Here is a 19325-nt window from a genome sequence, read left to right on the forward strand (position 1 = left end):
CGTACACGCCTAATGCCATGATGTAGTCTACGACGAGCCAGTTAAGCCCTAATTCGATACAGCCTAGATAAGAACCGATGTATGGACAGTCTCGACCAGGTGGTATGGTGGTTTAATTATGATAACGCTATATAGTTGTTCCAAAAGTCTCACTTCTGACGTAGATTAAGGTACAAAATTCTAAAAATCAGGCCCAACTTGACTCGAAAGTCAGGGTCGTCCCGCTCAATGAACGGCTGTGTTCCCAGGTGAAGTCCGGCTCGATGGCCGGAGAGAGTTCTTTGAGGGAAGGAGTGATGTCAACGGATGCTGGATGCATCCATTGAGTTACGCGGCTTGAAAGAGACGGGTATTCTGTGGGGTTGGCTTTGAATTCTGGGAAGGGTATGGAGGGTCGACGAAGTGATGAGATTTGTGACGGGGCTGTTTGTGAGCTGGCTGTCGAAGGGGAGCCCTTGGACGTTGGAGAGTACTTTGATGGTGATGTCTCTGTTGATATATCCTGGGAGACATTGGGGGTTTGGGGCGCTTTACCCCATGGTTCGCTGTCATCTCGTTGATCCGGCCACGGGGTGTTGAGCGTCAAGCTGGTGCCTTCAGATAAAGATCTGTTGTGGATAGGGGATGGCGCCTGTGGCTCCTTAAAAGAGATCTCGACAGGAGTCACCGTGGAGAAATGAGGAATCAAAGCACTCGTGATGCGAACGGGGTGTTTCGCAAGCAATGGCTCGAGGTTTCCAAGTGAGCGACGTTTCGTAGATCCAATTGGCTTGCGAGATATCGCGAATGTAGTCTGGCAGCGACGATCTCGGACACCGGTTGATACTGTTAGGGCGCGCGGAGGCGCTGGCAGTGTCTTGCGATGACCATCGTTGAACTGGAAAGATTCGAAAGAAGGTAGGTCCGATAATCGATTACCTGATCGATGTATACGGAGGTCCAAGGGTTGATACTTGGTCGAGGGAGGGGGCTGGAAGGACTGGACTCTGCGGAAGTCTGAGGGCGCGCTGATCTTGAGAGGCTTCCTCAATGGCGTGGACTGCCTCTTCATAGACATGCTTGCCCGAGTGGAGGCTCGTGAGGCCAACTGTCGGCCTTCATCGATCCATGACGACAATGAGTTTCGACGCTCTCGGGGAATCGTTGGACTGGGGAGATCATCGTATACAACCAGTTTCATAGGAGGAACTAGATGCGGTTGGGTATGGCATACTGTCATCTCTCGTTCAATGCCTAGAATATGTTGATTAGCATGGACTCATTCGTATGCCAGTATAGAAGTCGACATAGCAGACATCACTTACCACGCTCTTTGGTCCGAACATCTTGATGAGTATCATTCGAGGCCCAGCACAAGCAGAATCGCATCCAACCGAACATGAATTGCGACCCAGTTTGCTCTGAAGCCAACGTCATAGCGACCAGCGCTTCGTTAATGCATATCGCCCTCTAGGCGACGAAACACAGACACAGAACAGAAGAAAGACAAAGAGAGACGCCTCCCCCCCCCCACCTTGGGTCTTTATGTACGGCCTTGTCAGAATGTGAGCGCCTTACCAAACTCGACCAGGTACACACCATAGCGCCACTAGGGACATGGGCCTAATCCCAGGAAAGAAAGTCATCCTGGCGCCAAAGCTCTTAGCTCCACCGATCATCGCCCGTGGAGTTGGTTGTGACGCTGTCATTCGTTGGTGTGCGGTGGAGTGGTCACATCTGCTTATCACGTCCATCCTGACGGGTGATGAGAGTTGGGCGCTTACGGAAATTGCATGTCTTGGTTGATTCTGCTGAAGATTTGAAATAGTTGGAATTGTGCATGTGAATATGCGAATGCAATTGTCTTAGTCATTTTATTCAGGCTGGGTCCATTCCTTTGCTTCCAACATCTACTGTACTGTATGTCGCCCTACTTGGGCCTTTTGTGTTTCATATATTGTCACACATTTTCGAACCTATTGTGTTAATCATCTAGATCATAGGAAGATCGAGGGGAAAAAAGGGCTGGTGGTCCCCTGTGGTAGGTCATGAGAAAGGTAAATTCGGTTCGTGAAGATGCGTATGTACGTTAAAGGTCTATTACCAGACCCAAATTAGAGATATTCCCTGAGATCATAGAATAGACCACGGCTTATTTGTCCCAGACATTGTCTTGCTCCAGTCCATCATAGACCCAGGCCTTTGACCGATCTTCACGGTCGTGATTAGACTCTGCTGGGTCCGTTTCAGCTTCTTCTTCGATTGGCTCTCCGGAGGGCCGTCTAGAAGTTAAGACTAGGGTTAGCTCATGCGCTTTTCTTCATCTCTCAGCCAATGGGTTCATCTTACGAATAACGTCGGGTTTCAGGTTCGGCATGCACTGAACCAAGCTCCCGCTGTACCTGAGCTCGGTCTTCCTCCTCAGCCTCTCGATTCTCCACCACAAGGTCCACCAGCTGGCTCTCTCGCGTGTTTGTGCTGGTGGAGCTGGCCTCGCGCTGCAAGGGACCAGGGGTACTTGAGCTAGCGCTCGAACTAGGTCTGGGCTTTGGGCTTCGTCGGCTCTCGCCGCCTGACGCCCGGCCCTTTCTGTGCTTGCGAGCCTTTTTGACATCTCCACCTCGGCTTGATTCTTGATAGCTTCTCGAGGGCGGTAACCGCTGGTCGCCTGACACCTCGTTGGCGGTGATTACCGGATACTGTTTTTGGTCAAAATCACAATCACGACGGGTTAGATGGCGCAAACTTACATTCCAGTCACCGAATTCCAAAGCTCGGGCGTTAACGAACAGGTGTTCATCCTCTTCATCCATTTGAGTTTCGATATCATTGACAGGCCGGAATCTTTCCCTAGAACTTTGACTGCTTCGAGTTCTACGCTCACTGGATTCTCCGCTAAGCAGAGGCGTTCGACTGTTGATTTCACCCGGTTTGGGGATCCAATATTTCGCTTTGCCTCCTCGCTCGTATCTCATGCCGTCCATGACTCGCTTGACCCGTGATCCAGACTCCGCATGCGGAACGACGTTATCGCCCGAGTCAAAGAGTCGGTATTCATAATTGTCACCACGGAGGGTCATCTTGGTGTCCTCGATCAGATCCAGAACACCGAACGAATCACGCAGTGCGAATTTCACAGGCAAACGTGCAGCCGAAATGGTGGGGTCTGCATAGTCATGCCACGAAAAGGCATACCAATGGGCAATGGCAAAGAACGGCATCTCAAAACAGATAAGAGTGTCCTGAATTGCTGCAGCAAGATTGTCTGGAGTATATCCAGCAACGCCGCCTAGTGCACCCAGCCACTGCAGAATGGACAAGAAGAAACCTTGCCAATAAGATGCAAAGATAATGAGCTTGATGCAGAGGAATTTGGGAATCGGGCGGAATGGCATCAGGTCGTCGTGCAGACAGACCCAGAACATGGCGAGTGAGTAGAGACTGATGGTGACGCTGACATTATACACAATACCTGTCCAGAGATACCCCGAGCTTAGTCCGATATAGCCCTCTTGGTATGTGTCTGTCGCTTTCATCACGATGGAGACAATAGCTAGAATGGGCTTCAACCAAGCATATTGCAGGATCCCGCGCTTGACAGCGAGGAAGGTATGGGGATCTGATACGTCGATCTTTGGGAGAAAATGGTTCAGAGGCCAGGCATGTGAGATAGGAGGCCGGCCATGGGCCATGATGATCAAGGCACGCTCGCCCCCGAGGAAGTTGATAAGGAGCTGGAAGAAGGTGTAAATGGTAAATGCCTGAGTCACTCGTTAGCATGAGTTGCCCCAAGACATGGTCAAGATACTATGTACCTCATAGATGTCACGGATAGGATCGAGGAATTGAGCTGCCTTGAGTGACACAATACTCGTCCATGATGATGCCGCATAAATCGGGACCCTAAGCGTGGTCAGCATGAACCATATCACCCCTGAGCTGTATGTCTAGGACAGTACTCACATCAGTAATATGCGAACTACATAGCGCTGGAGGAGTGGTTTGCGGTAGTTTTTGCTAGATATATCGTAAGCCTAGAGTCGTGTGACGGGGTGGTGGAAGCTCGTACGTTTGGAACCAGATAGAGCTGCGCATCGGAATCAAAGTTAGCCCAAGAGTCTATAACAATCATGATCTCTTTCTCTCTCTCTCTCTTTCGAATGCCAGAGAACTCACACAAAGGATAAGAGCGAGGAAACCAAAGCCGAGACACCAGCGACGATGATGATCGCGCGAGCCAGGCTGGAGCCTGTTCCTCCACCGGCAGCAGTCATGATTTAAAGAGACAAACACGATCTATAGTCGTGTACTGCCAACGTAGAATCTCATTCCGTGGGGCAAAACATGGTGTGCAGGGAGTTGGAGAAATGTTGGGTCTGGAATGAGGAGGGATGACGATCTTCGACACCGCCCGACACATCTTCACCTTGCGACATTCGCAACACAGCCATTTTGGATGGCGATGATTTGATTGAGGCTTATTCGCGCATATTGCGCGTCCATGGCGAAGAGACATGGCCAGTACAAGCTTGACCTCGACCTTTTTGACCCCGGATCCGAGCTTCAATTGGTGCGTCGACATGCAGCGGACTTGCAGCGAGCATGGCTAGCATACTGACCGACTTAGGTTCTTCTTGCTTGAACTAAGCGTGTCTGGAATTCTGTAAGTTTTACGCCATTTGTTCAGTGGGGTGATACTGATCGTTTAGTGCGTTGTTCTTCTTGCTCTACTTCAACCGGCTCTTCGCGACTCTCCTTTCCTACGCCATTCGAGCATACACCTGGCACTATTACCGAGCATATGTCGATATAAACGCGCTACAGGTATCATTACTTGGAGGACGAATATTCTTCAAGGGCATTCGATACCATGGTGTGAACGAGACAATATTCATTCACGGAGGATTCATAACATGGCGCTATTGGGCACGCACCGTGGAGAGAAACGATTTGACTGGAGCCCGCCGTAAAACTGGACTTCACGGTCCGGCCAGCAAAGGACATGCAGGCTCCGCGCAAGCTGGCGCGGAAGACGAGAGCCTCGAAGAGCAGGGTGGCAGGGGAAAGACAACCGAGCTACCTTGTCGGATAACGATCAAAGCATATGGCCTTGAATGGTTTGTATACAATCGAACTCCAGCGTATGAAAGTATTCTGGCTGGATTTGGCTACTCGCCCAATAATGTTGATTTGGACAATCATTCAAACCCTCCAGGATCACGCGCAACAGCGGACGACCACGGTACTGGAAATAACCTTGATTTCCAACAAGCGCCTGGTAATAAATCCACCTTCAAAACCATGTCGGAACGAAGCATGAGTGATAAGGGAGGAAGGTCTTCTCAAAAGTCCACTATGCCCGAGTCAGAGCTATCTACACCGGTGTCGACCATGCTTGAACTCCTTCCAATCAAGTTGGAATGCAAAAAAGGTGCCATCGTTCTTGCAAACGAGCAAACCCGATCTGTTTTGACCACAACCTTCGATACTGCGACGGGTACCATTGATGCTTGCAGTTCGGGCCCGCTGGATCTATACCGACAAGTGTTTTCATTTAAGCTTAATCACCCAGTAGTTCAGATGCGGCCGAACCCCGATTTCAAACAAAATCAGCCTGCAACTGCAAGAGCTATAGGTGCCGTGCACGACGATGAGCCCGAATCGAAAAAGAAGCGACAAAGAATTTTCAACTACCATTTCCAAAGGCGCAAAGTGTGGCATAGCATCCGTGACCTTGTTCCTTATTTCCAAACATCTGTCGAATCGTTTCATCACAACAGCAGAAATACCGACAGCATGCCAAGAAGCCAGGCGGAGTTTCCTGACGTTCGTTGGACTGGTCTTTCACGATATTTGGACGCAGCCGATGAAAACGATCATGAGAAATGGGGCTCAGTGGAATATGCCCGGTTTTCCACCATCTTGGATAGCCCTAGTTTGACTATAATTTACTTCTGGGATATTCCAGGCCGAGTCAGCCTCCAGCGCCCAAATTCCGCTGAACAATGTCATTCAGATCCAGTGGATCAAAACATTAATTGTGGTCTTCCTCCTGAATGGGGGATTGACCTCAAGCTTGATGGAGGCACACTGAATTACGGTCCATGGGCTGACAGGGAGCGCATTGGGCTACAAAATGTCTTCTTCCCGAACTTCTACCGCAGCGCCGAACCGGCAGAGCAGTTGGCGCTTGGTGTTTTGCGTCAGAGCACGGCTTTCATATTTCGAATTGAGATCAACGAAGAGTTAACCCTGCGAATCCCCACTCGAGAGCCATCCAAAGATTGGCAATGGAAGGGTCGCGCTGATGCCATTGGAGGCGCACCAAGAACCAAGAAGCGAAACGACAGAAAAAATTCGCGTACAAACGACGGAGAAAAAGGCCATATTGGACCTGATATACGCCCGTTTGGGTGGCTTTCACTCTCAGTTGCGCCTGACTCTACCATCAAATACACCATGGATATGGTGGCTTCAAGTCTAGGATTTCGGAACGAACTCTCTCTGGACTTGCGAGACTCGAGGCTCTCATCTAGCATTAATCATGGCTTGCTTTGGCAATGCCCACGGCAACTGGTCACTTGTGATCTATCCAATCCACTCTCCTGGAACAGTCTTCGCTCTTGGAAGTTCACCGTTGAGAGTGAAGATCTGCAGCTATTTCTTCTCCGTGATCATATTTTCCTTCTCACTGATCTTGTGAGCGATTGGGCATCAGGCCCGCCTTCGGATTACTACACATTTGTGCCTTTCATCTACAATCTGGATGTCAACTTCACCAACTTCCAGCTGTACATCAATGTGAATGACCGAAATATTATCAGCAATCCTTCAGACCTGGAAGACAATCGATTTATTGTGATCAAGGGTAATCGTCTGACGTCCAATGTCATGATTCCATTGAACAAATATCAACCTGATCAAAATGCAATCGAGTTTAGGGTCAACCTCGAAGACGGCGGAGTAGACTATGAGACTCCTTTGTGGGACACTCTACACGAGTTCCTACCCCAAAAGTCCATGGCTACTCTTCAAGGCCTGTTCATTGATGGCTCCTACAACTATTTCTCAGAGACCTCACCGGAATTGACTGATACCTTGGTGCTCAACATTGATGGAAAGTCCCCTCGGCTATACCTTTTTGGGTTCTTGATCAAGAGCTTCATGACAATCCGAGAGAATTACTTCGGCGAAGAGATGCATTTTAAGACCTTGGAAGAATACCAAGAACTGATCTACGCCGATGAAACTCCGTCGAACCCTACCGGCATCAATCCAAACCGAAAGTCAAATGATATGGACATTCTGGTTCGCGTTACAGTGGATACCCCATGTGCTTTGCTCCCTGTGAATATCTATAACTCATCAACATGCACTGGACTGAATGCTGCGTCTCTCGAAGTTGATTTGCGGTTCACAAACTATTATATGGACTTGCAATTTTCTATCAGCCCGCTGAAACTTGATTTGCATTCCATGAATTCCGACGGTTCATCAACAATTTCTGGAACGCAACTATTCATCGATGGTGTCTCAGTCTATGGCCACCGCCTGTTTGGTTTGCCACCCCTTGAGCCAACCTACGTCTGTAATTGGGATTTTGAAGTTGGCAAAATCATTGGAGAGTGCTCCACAGAATTTCTGGCCTGTCTAGGATCGTCGTTGAAAAGCTTTGATTTCTCTTTTGACAATGAGGAGAATGCTCTGCCGACACTTTTTCCCGAGATTCTCTATGATGTGACCTTCTTGCGAGCCAAGATTGACGCCATTCACATTTCAGTGCTTCTGGACCAAGTGGCTGTCATTCTGAGCACACAGCCATTAAACGTAAACTTCAATGACTGGGCAAATACCAAGTTTTCAAAACGCATGAATCTTCTCGTCCCAGACGTCTCAATTGCTGCCATCGACCGTCGACAAGCAACTCAATCCAATTCATCAGCGGGAAAAACAGTTGCTCCCATAGGTCTCATCCAAATGACCATTGGGGTAAAGATGGCATTGCGCAAATCTGACATTGCAGAAAGTCGTCGGCTTCAGCAAGAGCACATCAAGACCCATGACCAACGAACCCATAGAGCGCAATGGTTACTTTCTGATTGGGAAGAGACTGGACCGGCCTCAACAATTCCCGACGATGATGTGTTCCCCCCAACAATGGAAATACCGTCCATGCCGGAGCCTATACATAACAAGCCCCGTTCGCTCAAAACACCGTCATATCGGGAAGCTTCTAGGGCCCATCATAATGGAAGTGCCAAGAGTTTCCTCGTTGAATCAGAAGTATCAAGCCTCAAAAGTGTCAGAATACACACTGCAAATAGCCTCCGAGCTGCTTCTGAGCCGAGCTTCAAACCACGACCTTTTCTGCCTTCACGGGAAGCAAGCTGGGCCTCACATACCAGCAGATCAAGGGATGGAACGCAGCTAGGCTCTCGGGATACTGCAGTCTCATCATCTGTAGCAAGAGATGGGAACCCATGGCTAATGCCGCTGTTCTTTTGCCATAAGATCCGACTGGATACATCAGAGCTTCCACTGCCCTTTGTCAATGACCACAATAGCTCAGCCATTGACGACGCAGCTGTAAATCCTAAGTCTGTGTTCCTTACTTTTGATGACGATAACACGACATATACCAACCTCGCATGCGACCTCCCGCTTGGTATCCGAGGTTTCTGCACACCCAAATTTCTTACAAGTCTGGCTTCCTTGCTGGAGGGATTGGAACCAAAACATCCTGTCAGAATTATTGATTCGCTTCAAAAAGATGTCATATCAGACATTGTTGGCTATGACAAAGCTATGAGCAAGCCGAAGAACTCCACGGCCGTGTCTCTACGAGTTCCCGCAATACAGCTGCGTCTTGTGGATACGTCAGAATCTCCGAACAACAAGAGAATCGAGTTTCAAGACGAGTACAGCATCGAGCTTCGTCATCTGCGGACTGAGTTCAGGAAAACGGTGCAACGTCAAAGGGAGATCTGCTTGAAGGTGTCAAGCAGGATATCACTGTCAATGCAGCAGCAGACCACCTATCGATTACAGTGGAGGGTAGTCGGGTGGATACTTTCCATGAGAAAGCTGAGTTCAGTTCTTGTTTAGAAAACTTGAATTTCTGGGCGGTAACAACGCCCGATATCCGCTCCAATCTCCAGATGCGAATGTTTAATACGGTCACTTCAGCGAAGTCCGTGGAGCGTTTAGCATTCCTCGTTCGCCGAGCCACAACGATGTTTGATTCGGTGGCGTCGTCTTTCCAGCAAGTTTCAACATCCAGCAAAATGCGTCTGCAGTACCTCATCTTTTCTCTGACACAATCTTCCGTCAATGTACCGGATCCCATCTTCCTTGCTCGCATCTCTTACGTGCTCAGAGTTGCTTCGACGCATTTGCGACAGCATGACTCGTGGAAAATCATTTCTCGCTTCCGCAACATCTACAAAAGCTTGCCTATTCACCACAAGCGTGCATTGGAGCAGAAATTCTTGAGCGGCTGCGTCTCTTGCCCAGAGAATGCCAAGTCAACGGTCTTGACTGGCTTTGATCACTGGCGGGCCTGGGATCTTGCCCATGTTGCGAAAAGTTATGTCATGCGTCGCGTCTGGCCGCATTGTGAACATCGAGGAAAGGCTACGGAGCCTCCAATGTTCCTTTCGTCCACAATCAAAACATTCCGATTTTCTATGGATCCTGGTCCCAGAGAAAGTGATTTTATTGTGGAGAATTTGTCAACTCTCGCGTCTCTTGTTCCGGATAAGATTGTGCATGATGAGAATAAGGAGATACACAAGAAAATCATCACTTTGCAGTCGTACTGCGGCTCTGCAGCTCTGAGGCTGAGATGGGAGATATTAGACCTTGTGGAGGGTGTGATGAAGGTGATGTCAAACATCACACTTGAGTCTGCGCAACCACATACAGCCAGCCATGAGGCCCCGGATGAGAAGCCAACTGAATTCCAACTCATGTTTGGAACTGATTTCGGCTCCATCACACTTGATGGAGTCAATGTTAAGCTCGCGTTGGTATCAAAAGGACTGCGAGCCTCGATTGTTCACCGATCCCTTGATGCAGCCCAATCAAAACAAGAGGATCTCACTCTTCTATTCAATGCCGAAGCATGCTCCTCGGAGCTCCAAAGTCAATCTACCACTTTGATGCTTTCCAGGATTGCCGATCCATACATGTACTTCTCTCTTGCATCAGAAGAAAACGTCAGCGAGTGTAATCGACACTGGAAGATCGCTGCTTCCTGCAGGAAGCTTCGATATGACATGAAAGAAGATCCAGTCAGCTTGGCGCATACGGCCGACAGACTCATAGCCGACGAGGTCAGGTACATTCGGCAACTCATGAATAGCGTCAAACTTCCCAAGTCCGAGTCGCAACGCGACGAAGGTTTGGTACCAAATAAGCCAACCCATGACACTTTCCATGTGGCAATGTTTTTGGAAGATTATCGATTGAACTTTAGTTTACTACCATCCTTGGCATATCTTGTTTCTGGCGACGTTGCTCGGATCTCGGTGATGCCAACGAAAGCCTCCAAGATTGAGATTGACTTTGATGTGAAGAAGAATACCCATATGTTCATGTCTGGGGAAGGAGACAGATTCCATGCCCTGTCGAAAATGGAGATTCCCCCAGTCAACGGTCGAGTACTTGCAAACCTCTTGTCGAGCCGCAAGGAAGTTGAGGTTGATGTCACCATTGAACTTATTCGTCTGGAAGCGAGCGCTGTGCGCAGTCTCTTGGCCGTTCTAACAGGACCTGATATTTCCCACTTGATATCGGATCTCAAACAAAACGTGGACGTCCTTCAATCGCACTTGGATGAAGTACTTTCCTTACAGAAGTCACCAGCAAAACCTGAACAAAAGCCAGTATCCGACGGCCAGGAGGTTCTTTACAAGTGCCGTCTCACAATGGCTGGATTTGAGATTCATGCCTGTGCACCTGGCCTGAAAAGCAAGGACTATGCCGCGGAAATGATCTTCAGTCTCGGTATGATGCGAATGCGACTTCAAAATGGCCTTGACAGGGGCTACGCCATGGTGTATCCCGAGTTCAACATTGACGCATCTCAAATCAACTTTGAAATTCGAAGACAAGAGCATTCAAAGAGTCTGCCATATGGAGGATTCTGTGCTGGTGTAAAACTCCAAGGAACATCCGCAGTCCGCGAAAATGGAGAAGTCACAAGATCATACCATTTTACCAGTGATAGATTTGATATTGAGCTATTTGCTGAGACAGCAGCCCTCGTTGTCGACATCGCAGTCTATACACAAGAGCGCATTAAGACGTTGGACCTTTCGCATGAAGTCAAGCGTCTTAGGAAGTTGAGACATCGTAATCACGACGCCAAAGATGGCATTGCTGTTTGCCCGGAGATTCAGCTTAACGATGATTCACACCCCGGAGGCCTTTCTCAATGCCCTTTACTCCCTTCAATTCCAACACATTCAAATCGCTTGGAATATGGCTGTCGTGCACAACAAGCCCGATCGAAATCCAGAGGACTTGGTCTTCTCCATCCAGCAAGTTGAATTGTCGAACAAGAAGAAGAATGCAGCCAAACTCCGTATCGAAAACATGCATCTTCAGATGGTTCCATATGGGGCAGACAGAGGGAAACGGTCGCTTAACTCCGCGCTTATGCCTGAGTTGGTATTTAACGTGGCGTACTCATCCAAAGGAAAAGAGCTGTGGCTTGCTTTCCAGGCAGCTGGTAAATCCCTTGATATTCGTACGACCTCAGAGTTCATCATTCCGGCTAGCATGTTGCGAGATTCCATTGCCACAGCGAGCGAAGCCCTTCGAGAAGGAAAGACTGTATGGGCAACCAGAGCAGCGTCCCCTGAAAACGCTGATACGAACAAAGACCGCAATTTGTTTGGCAAAAGAAGATTACGGTCTCTCCTCATTGATGTCGATTTTGCCGGTGCTACTGTTACACTTCAAGGCAAGCTTGGTCATGATCACCAAACATTGCTTGCAGCCACATGGAAGGGCAGCCGACTCTCTGACGCGAAATATGGAGAATATGTCCAAGGTGATAAGGCAACCACTGCAACACTCCAGGCCCCTGGAGTGGCTCTGAAGGTGCAGTTTGAGGATAATGGTACCGATGATCCAGTACTCAATGCTGAGTTGAAGGTTGACCCATCTACAAACACATTGCATCCCACTCTTGTCCCTCTGGTAAAGCAAATGACCGCCACCGTAAAAGAGATCATGGGAGACCAGCAGACCCGGCCTCGTAGGCCATCTGCAGCCGCGAGGTTGCAGCCACAGAAGTTGATCCAAGAGGCGCCATTCGGTGGTGAAGACCCAACCAGTATTCTTGGCAGATGTAGGGTAAACTTGGGATTGCTGTTCTGCAAGCAGGAATTCAGTTTGAGTTGTCAACCCATTGCAAGGGTCGCAGCCACTGCACGATTTGACAGTGTCTACGTGACTGTCAACACGGTCTTGTCAGAAGAGCACGGCCGATTCCTTGCGCTATCATTGGCATTCAATGGTCTCTCCGCCTCTGTGAAACACGTCTATTCTAATGAATCAACCGCAAGCTTTGAGGTCAGGTCAATGGTTTTGTCGTTGATGAACAGCAAGCATCTTGGCCGGATGAGCGGAATGTCAGCTATATTGCGAGTGAGCCCAATGAAGGTTGCAGTCAACGCCAAACAAGTCCAGGACTCACTTCTCTTCCAAGAGATCTGGTTCCCGTCCAACGATGAACCCTCAAATCCAACCTCCCCGCCAGAGTCGTCTGAAGCACAACCCTACATCGTTCAGCGATACCAGCAAGTTGCTTCAGCATCTGCATTTCCCTGGAACACCACTATCGCCATTGAAAAAGTTCAAATCCAACTGGATCTGGGCTCGACTTTGGGCAAAGCACAGTTCGGCATTAAGGACCTGTGGGTATCTACTAGCAAGACATCCGACAACGAGCAGAACATGTGTGTCAATTTTGGCTCTGTTTCGATTGAGAGCAAGGGCCGAATGAGTGGAATCGTCGAGCTTGGAAACCTGAAGGTGCATACCTCAATCGAATGGCCTAAGGACTCCCGAGAAGATGGACAGACACCGTTAATTCAAGCTTCGCTTGCCTTCCATCACCTCCAAGCCAACGTCTCATTTGACTACCAACCATTCCTAGTCGCCCATATTGCCAGGTTCAACTTCCTGATGTATAACGTTCGAGACACATCCGGCGAACAGAGCCAACGCCTTTTCAGTATCCTGGAAGGAGATAAAGTCCAGTTATTCTGCACGTCTCTCACAGCATCTCAAACCCTGGCTCTCTTCCAGGCCTGGCAGCGCCTAATTCAAGACGTCCAAGCGGCCTACCAGTCATCCCTCCGCGAAGTAGAACGCTACCTCCGGCGGAAGTCTTCTGTTCTAACAGAAAGCCCTGAAGTCGGCACGAAAGAACTCGTAAAGCAACTCGACAGCCAACCAGAGAAAGCACCGATCTCCCTACACACATGTGTAGTAGTCAACATTCATCACGTCAATGTTGGCGCTTTCCCAAGCACCTTCTTCGACAACCAAATTTTCAAGGTAGAAGCTTACAACGCTGAGGCCCGATTCTCTGTTTCCCTAGAAGCGGGCAAAATCCACAGCGCCTTGGGCCTCACACTCGGCCAACTTCGCGTTGCTCTATCAGGCATCACAAGACCGACATCCGCCCAGCTAGACGAACTCTCCGTCGATGAAATCGCCGAACGAGCCGCCGCCTCTCGAGGCGGAACAATCCTCAAAGTACCCAGTCTTGTCGCAGGCATGGAAACCTGGCAAACCCCGGGCTCGCACGAAATCGAATACATCTTCCGCAGCACATTCGAAGGGAAAGTGGATGTCGGCTGGAATTACTCTCGCATCAGCTTCATCCGCGATATGTGGGACACGCATTCACGCGCGCTCGCTACAAGACTTGGCAAGCCGCTCCCTCCTTCTGCTGTGCGCATTACTGGTGGGCCTGGTAGTGGCGGTGCTGAGGGTGGTGGTGATAGTTCAGAGCAGCAGGAGAAGATTACGGCTGTTGTCAACGTGCCGCAATCTAAGTATACCTACACTGCCCTTGAGCCGCCTGTTATTGAGACACCGCAGTTGAGGGATATGGGTGAGGCTACGCCACCTTTGGAGTGGATTGGGTTGCAGAGGGATAAGTTGCCCAATGTCACGCATCAGATCATTATTGTTACGTTGTTGGAGATTGCGAAGGAGGTTGAGGATGCTTATGGGAAGATTCTCGGGGCTTGACCTCTTGGTCCTTGATCTTTTGGGTCCGGTTTCTGTGATTTGACAGTTCTTGGGTCCTTCTTTTTGTATTATTATCCCTTGTCGTTAATGTTGCCTGATACCATATTCGTTTTGTACATTTGCATGGCATTACATCAATGAATCATACATTTTTTTACGTCGTCTCCGGGGAATCCTTGTGATGGCAGAAAATTCGTAGCTTTAAATCCCAAACTTGAGAAAAATTCAATACATTCCGAAATGCAACCAAAGGCACCTTCGAATGGAACTACCAAAGCCCCATTTTGAAAACTGCAAGTCTAGTATCTAGAAGCTCAAAACTAAATGCACCCTTGTCACATGGAGAGATTCGTCAAAATCATAGACAGCTCACCAATTCGTTTGTACAATCACATTGGATTCACAGACCGAACTGAGCCCGGAGAGATCCAGCGAAGCGAGAAATAGCCTCGTCGATCTTCTCCGATGAAGCGGCGGCAAATGTCGCCCGGAAGAACATCTTCTCCTCGACAGTATCGTGGTCCGGCTTGAACCAGCTACCGCGGGAAAGAAGAACACCTGCCTCGACGGAGGACAGGAAGATCTCTTCTTCGATCTGGGCGTGGGTCTTACCGGCCTTGAGGCCAGGGTGCTTGTGCCAGTCGACTTCAATCCAGTGCTGTGTAGGGTGTTAGTATTCCTATACTGAAACGGCCATGGGAAGGAGATGTGAAACTTACAAACATGCCTGCGGCGGGGGCAACCCAGTGGGCAATCTCACGGGGCAGATGCTTCTCACAAGCGTGAACGAGGGAGTCACGACGAGCAGTGTACGACATGCGCAGGTTAATCAACCAATCAAGGTATCCGGAATGACCCCAGTGTTCGTCCAGGAGCTTGAAGAGAGCAATCTGAGCAATTCCACTAGGGTTCTGCGAAGAAGTCTCGAAGTTACGAATGAAGCGTTCGATGATCTGGTCCGAGGCGACGATCCAGCCAACTCGCGAGCCGGGCGAGATGACCTTGGAGAAGGATTCAAGACGGACGACACGGCCATCAACATCCATGCTGAGGTATGAGGGAGTAAGAGAGTCGATGAAGTCTTCGTGGGTGGCGGGAGGGGGTACGGACTGGGCGTCCTCGCCGACGTATGGCTGCATCTGCAGGAAGTAGTAGGGCTCATCCTCAACGATGATGACGTCGTGCTTTTGAGCGACCTTGTAGACGGCGCGACGGCGCTCGGCGGACTGGGTGGCGCCGGTGGGGTTCTGACCTGTTGGAATGGTGTACAAAACGAATGGCTTGCGGGCACCACGGGCCTTTTCGTCCCAGTTGCTGAGAATGTCGTCCATGGACTCGGGGAGGAGACCTTGCTCGTCCATGGCGACGCCTACAGCCTTCAGGCCTAAGGGGAATGCGGTCTCGGCTGCGCTAGCGAATGTGTACTCTTCCATAATAATGTAGTCGCCGCGCTCGCAGAGCAGGCGCAGAGTGGTATCCCAGGCATAGGTGCTACCGGCTGTCAATGTGCACTGCCAGTCGGAGTAGGGAGGTCTGTGGATGAGCTACTTATATTAGCATTGCCATAGTATTCATAAAAGGCAATAGACCTACTTCGGTGTGCTCAGTGACAAAGCGAAGCAGAGGCGCAGCACCGGTGGCTTGCCCGTAGTTAAGCGCAATTTCCAGATCTATAGCATGAAATCAGCCCTGGACAAAGTCTTGACGTAGATTTCAACATAACGCACCGTATGTGCTGCTTCCCTCTTTAATATCATGCTTTCCAGCATGCAGCACGGTGCCAGACTCGCGAGTAGCCTCGGGGGAGAACCCGGGGGCAGTGGGGACCTTCATATCAAAGTGCTCGAAGGGGAAGTATTCAGGCGAGGGGAGACCACCGCCAAGAGAGATAAGACCTAGAATGATACTTAGTATTTAGGCTATGTCAGGATAATTTGTCTTTCTCACCAGGGTTCTTCAGGTACTGAGCGGCAGTCTTCAGAGTAGACGCCTGTGGAAGGAGATTAGCAATAGTGATTTTCAGCTACCCAGTTCCGCGTGCACACCTTGCGAGACTTAGCCTCGAGGGAGAAACGGTCTAATAATGGAGTTAGTATGTCTGAACTACTGTAATTGATCAAAATATGCAGTTCAATATCTGATCGGGGTATATAGACTTACGATCGAAACGCTTAGCCTTGGGCTTGGTATAGCAGATCTAATATCCCAAAACACAAATCAGCCTTCTGGTCAGATCTCTCTCACTCCGACCCCCATCCAATTCGAAGATATCATACCGGGCTCTTGAACATATCACTGTTGCATGCCGCAGCCACGCCAGTGGGCACCTTGGCCGTCTTCGCTCTCCATGCAGGAATGCCATTGACGGTCAAGGGATCGGGGACAGGGACGGCAGAGGTATCCGTGACGCCCACGAGGTCGACATCGAGAGATGCTGGGGGACTCATTGTGGCCGGAGCGGTGTGATTGTCGAGAGCGGAATCGGCGATTTATATTTATGTGCGACAGTAGCGGAGGGTAGTTTAGCGCGCGAACGTCGGAGTGTCGTGCTATTGCGTGCGAGGACGGAGCTGAAGGGCTCGAGGATCAAAACAATTGCAGTGTCAAAGGAGGCAAAGAATTGGCGACATCCGCGGAACTGATCTCGGCTTCTTTTTATCTTGTTATCCACTCCGGCACATGACTCATTCTCCGAACACTCCGATGAGTCCGTTGGAGATGATGAATAAGGCTACGGAGTATAAGATTCTGTTATCTAACGGCGGAGTACTCGGAGAAACATTGGATATAGTTAAACTTCCCTTAAATGCAACTAAATGTCACTAAGTGCGTGTCAACTATAGGGCGCGGGGCTCTTGCGTGGTTTTCATCTTACAATACATGTCGGAAGTTTGGTGGTAAATTGGGCAATAATACGGGAATACCAAAACAAGCCCCGCGTGTAGATAAGGCTATCGCCGGCATCGGCGCGATAAGCTTTGAACTATACAACTCCCACTATATTGGCTTGTCTGCAGGGCTATACGAAGCAACTCATTAATCAAAGCTTGGAGCTTTCCACATATTTTCCTGTGGTGCCGTCCAGTTGTGCTTCCAGCACTGCTGACTTCCCACTCAAAACACTCTGGATAGCCTCAGGGAGCTTCTGGGCAAGCTCAGCAACAGTGGCTGCACGACCACCCCAAACCTCACCACCCGCCGCAGCAGTAGCGATGCCAGGATAATCAGGTGTAGGGGCAAAGGAGATATTGAGATCTTCGTTGGTAGCGCGGGAACCGTCACCCTCGGGATGAACAAGAAGCATACTTCGCCGAGGGGCATTCCAGCCCTTATTGTTCAAGACTATGGTCAAAATGGGGATCCCATAGCGACGCGCAATCCAGTACACTGACCCAGGGACCGAAAAAAGGAACGTGCCATCTCCAACAACTTGACAGACGAACTTGCCCTTCCCTGGCCCGCCGTGCTGCACATCACTGGCTAGCTTGATGCCTAGTGCACCACCGCCTGACCAGCCTAGTCCGCCGCCTCCGCAGTTGATCCAGGATTGAGGTAGGGTAGCTGAGACTTGATCTGCAACCCAGTGGGTATTGGTTACAGATTCGATGGCCCAGATCGTGTCGGTTGGGACACCCTGGCGGACCTGTGCCATGAGATAATTGATGTTCAAGGAGGCTCCATCACCACCCTCAGGGACGATGGCCAAATCGGCGATCTCCTGTCGGCGCTTGGAGTATTCTTTATCTCGAAGTTGCCCCAAAGTGGTATTCTCCGTTGATGCAATGAACCTCTGCAGAGACCCCTGCGCAGCAACATGGTCATTGATCTGCTTCAATGCTGTAGAAGAGTCGGCACGGAATGTCGCCATGGAATGGATATAGAAGACCGGGATCTGCTGCTTCAGAGGGTCGACATCGATGTGAATAATCTTTGCCGATGGTGACGGCTTGAACTGTGTTGGAACCCACGGTACATCACAGTCAATCACAATAATTAAGTCTGCCGTTTTGACGGCCTCATGTCCAGGATATCTCAATCCCAACCAGCCTGGGTGATCAGCTGGAAAACACATATCACTACCGCCAGTATCAAGCACCCGGATTCCCTTGAAGTTATTCGCCAACGTCACCAGCTCAATAACCGCTTGAGCCTTCCGTCCACTATAACCAGCAATAACAAGGGGCCGCTTCGCAACCGCAAGCTCAGTCGCAATCATCTCAACACCAGAACTTGGCAATGCGGCCGGAGAAACAGGACCCCAGACATTTTGACTCAACTGATACGGCTCAATGTCCTCTTCCATCACCTCTCGAGCCCCAACAAGGTAAACAGGGCCTTGGGGGTCACTCGTGGCAAACTGCAAAGCCCGATTCACCATTTGTTTGATGTTCTTGCCAGTCTTAATCTCACCGGAGTATCGGCAATACTGCGAGACAATCTGCTTCTGGTCCGGGACATCTTGAATCCAATGAATATATTCTGTGCGAGATCCTCGCATCTCACCCTCAATCGTGTACGGCGACAGACCGGCAAAGATCAGAACCGGTGCGCGTCCGCATGAGGCGTTGTGCACGGCTGCTCCTAGTCCTTGCGTGCCAACGTCGACGTGGACAATTACTGCCTGGGGTTTTCCGGTGAGGCGAGCGTAGCCGTCGGCCATGGAGAGCGCGACCATCTATACAGTTGTTAATGCCGTTGTTTCGTGGGGTCTATCTCCGCTGACATGCAGCTAGACTCATATTGTAGGGCCAGTTTGGCAATGATTTGACGCACTTCATTGGGACAGGTGATTATCGTAGGAAATTGGTCTTTCTTTTCTTTTTGGCCTTTTACCATTGCTTCGAGGATGGAGGGATGGTCGGATCCCAGGTTGACGAAGACATGGCTGACGCCGCCCTGTAGTATATGTGTTATTTTTGGTGAGGTAAAGAGGATTTACTTGTTGTATTTTACCTCCCATAGGGCTTCGAAGAAAGCGAAAGATGCTGTATAAACCCTGTTCCCTGTAAGTAAGGATGACGATTTCTGTATGGCAGGGACAGAGCTCGTACATATTGGTCCTCTATCAAATT

At 49.7% G+C, this 19325-nt stretch overlaps 5 protein-coding genes across 5 annotated transcripts; 1 reads left to right on the plus strand and 4 right to left on the minus strand.

Annotated features, from left to right (window-relative positions):
* Positions 1 to 187: 187 nt before the first annotated feature.
* Positions 188 to 1416, minus strand: N7511_001629 (uncharacterized protein; the record flags this gene model as incomplete). Its single annotated transcript, XM_057124054.1, has 2 exons — positions 188 to 1233; positions 1305 to 1416. The coding sequence occupies 2 exons, from the start codon at positions 1414 to 1416 to the stop codon at positions 188 to 190; spliced, it is 1158 nt and encodes a 385-aa protein (XP_056989787.1).
* Positions 1417 to 2131: 715 nt separating this feature from the next.
* On the minus strand, positions 2132 to 4253 carry N7511_001630 (OSTA/TMEM184 family protein; the record flags this gene model as incomplete). The annotated part of the gene is made up of 7 exons (XM_057124055.1): positions 2132 to 2261; positions 2329 to 2678; positions 2730 to 3740; positions 3795 to 3882; positions 3943 to 3996; positions 4049 to 4066; positions 4156 to 4253. The coding sequence occupies 7 exons, from the start codon at positions 4251 to 4253 to the stop codon at positions 2132 to 2134; spliced, it is 1749 nt and encodes a 582-aa protein (XP_056989788.1).
* A 240-nt stretch (positions 4254 to 4493) lies between these two features.
* N7511_001631 (uncharacterized protein) lies at positions 4494 to 14253 on the plus strand (the record flags this gene model as incomplete). Its single annotated transcript, XM_057124056.1, has 5 exons — positions 4494 to 4549; positions 4607 to 4642; positions 4689 to 8914; positions 8974 to 11363; positions 11407 to 14253. The coding sequence occupies 5 exons, from the start codon at positions 4494 to 4496 to the stop codon at positions 14251 to 14253; spliced, it is 9555 nt and encodes a 3184-aa protein (XP_056989789.1).
* A 400-nt stretch (positions 14254 to 14653) lies between these two features.
* N7511_001632 (aminotransferase-like domain-containing protein) lies at positions 14654 to 16700 on the minus strand (the record flags this gene model as incomplete). Its single annotated transcript, XM_057124057.1, has 8 exons — positions 14654 to 14911; positions 14973 to 15797; positions 15847 to 15923; positions 15981 to 16148; positions 16201 to 16243; positions 16299 to 16330; positions 16414 to 16450; positions 16530 to 16700. 8 exons carry the CDS (start codon positions 16698 to 16700, stop codon positions 14654 to 14656), a joined length of 1611 nt encoding a protein of 536 aa, XP_056989790.1.
* A 593-nt stretch (positions 16701 to 17293) lies between these two features.
* N7511_001633 (uncharacterized protein) lies at positions 17294 to 19306 on the minus strand (the record flags this gene model as incomplete). The annotated part of the gene is made up of 3 exons (XM_057124058.1): positions 17294 to 18928; positions 19027 to 19149; positions 19193 to 19306. 3 exons carry the CDS (start codon positions 19304 to 19306, stop codon positions 17294 to 17296), a joined length of 1872 nt encoding a protein of 623 aa, XP_056989791.1.
* Between the last annotated feature and the right edge of the window lie 19 nt (positions 19307 to 19325).

This window comes from Penicillium nucicola, assembly GCF_028828085.1.
Source record: "Penicillium nucicola strain IBT 29836 chromosome Unknown utg000001l, whole genome shotgun sequence".
Taxonomy (NCBI): Eukaryota; Fungi; Ascomycota; class Eurotiomycetes; order Eurotiales; family Aspergillaceae; genus Penicillium; species Penicillium nucicola.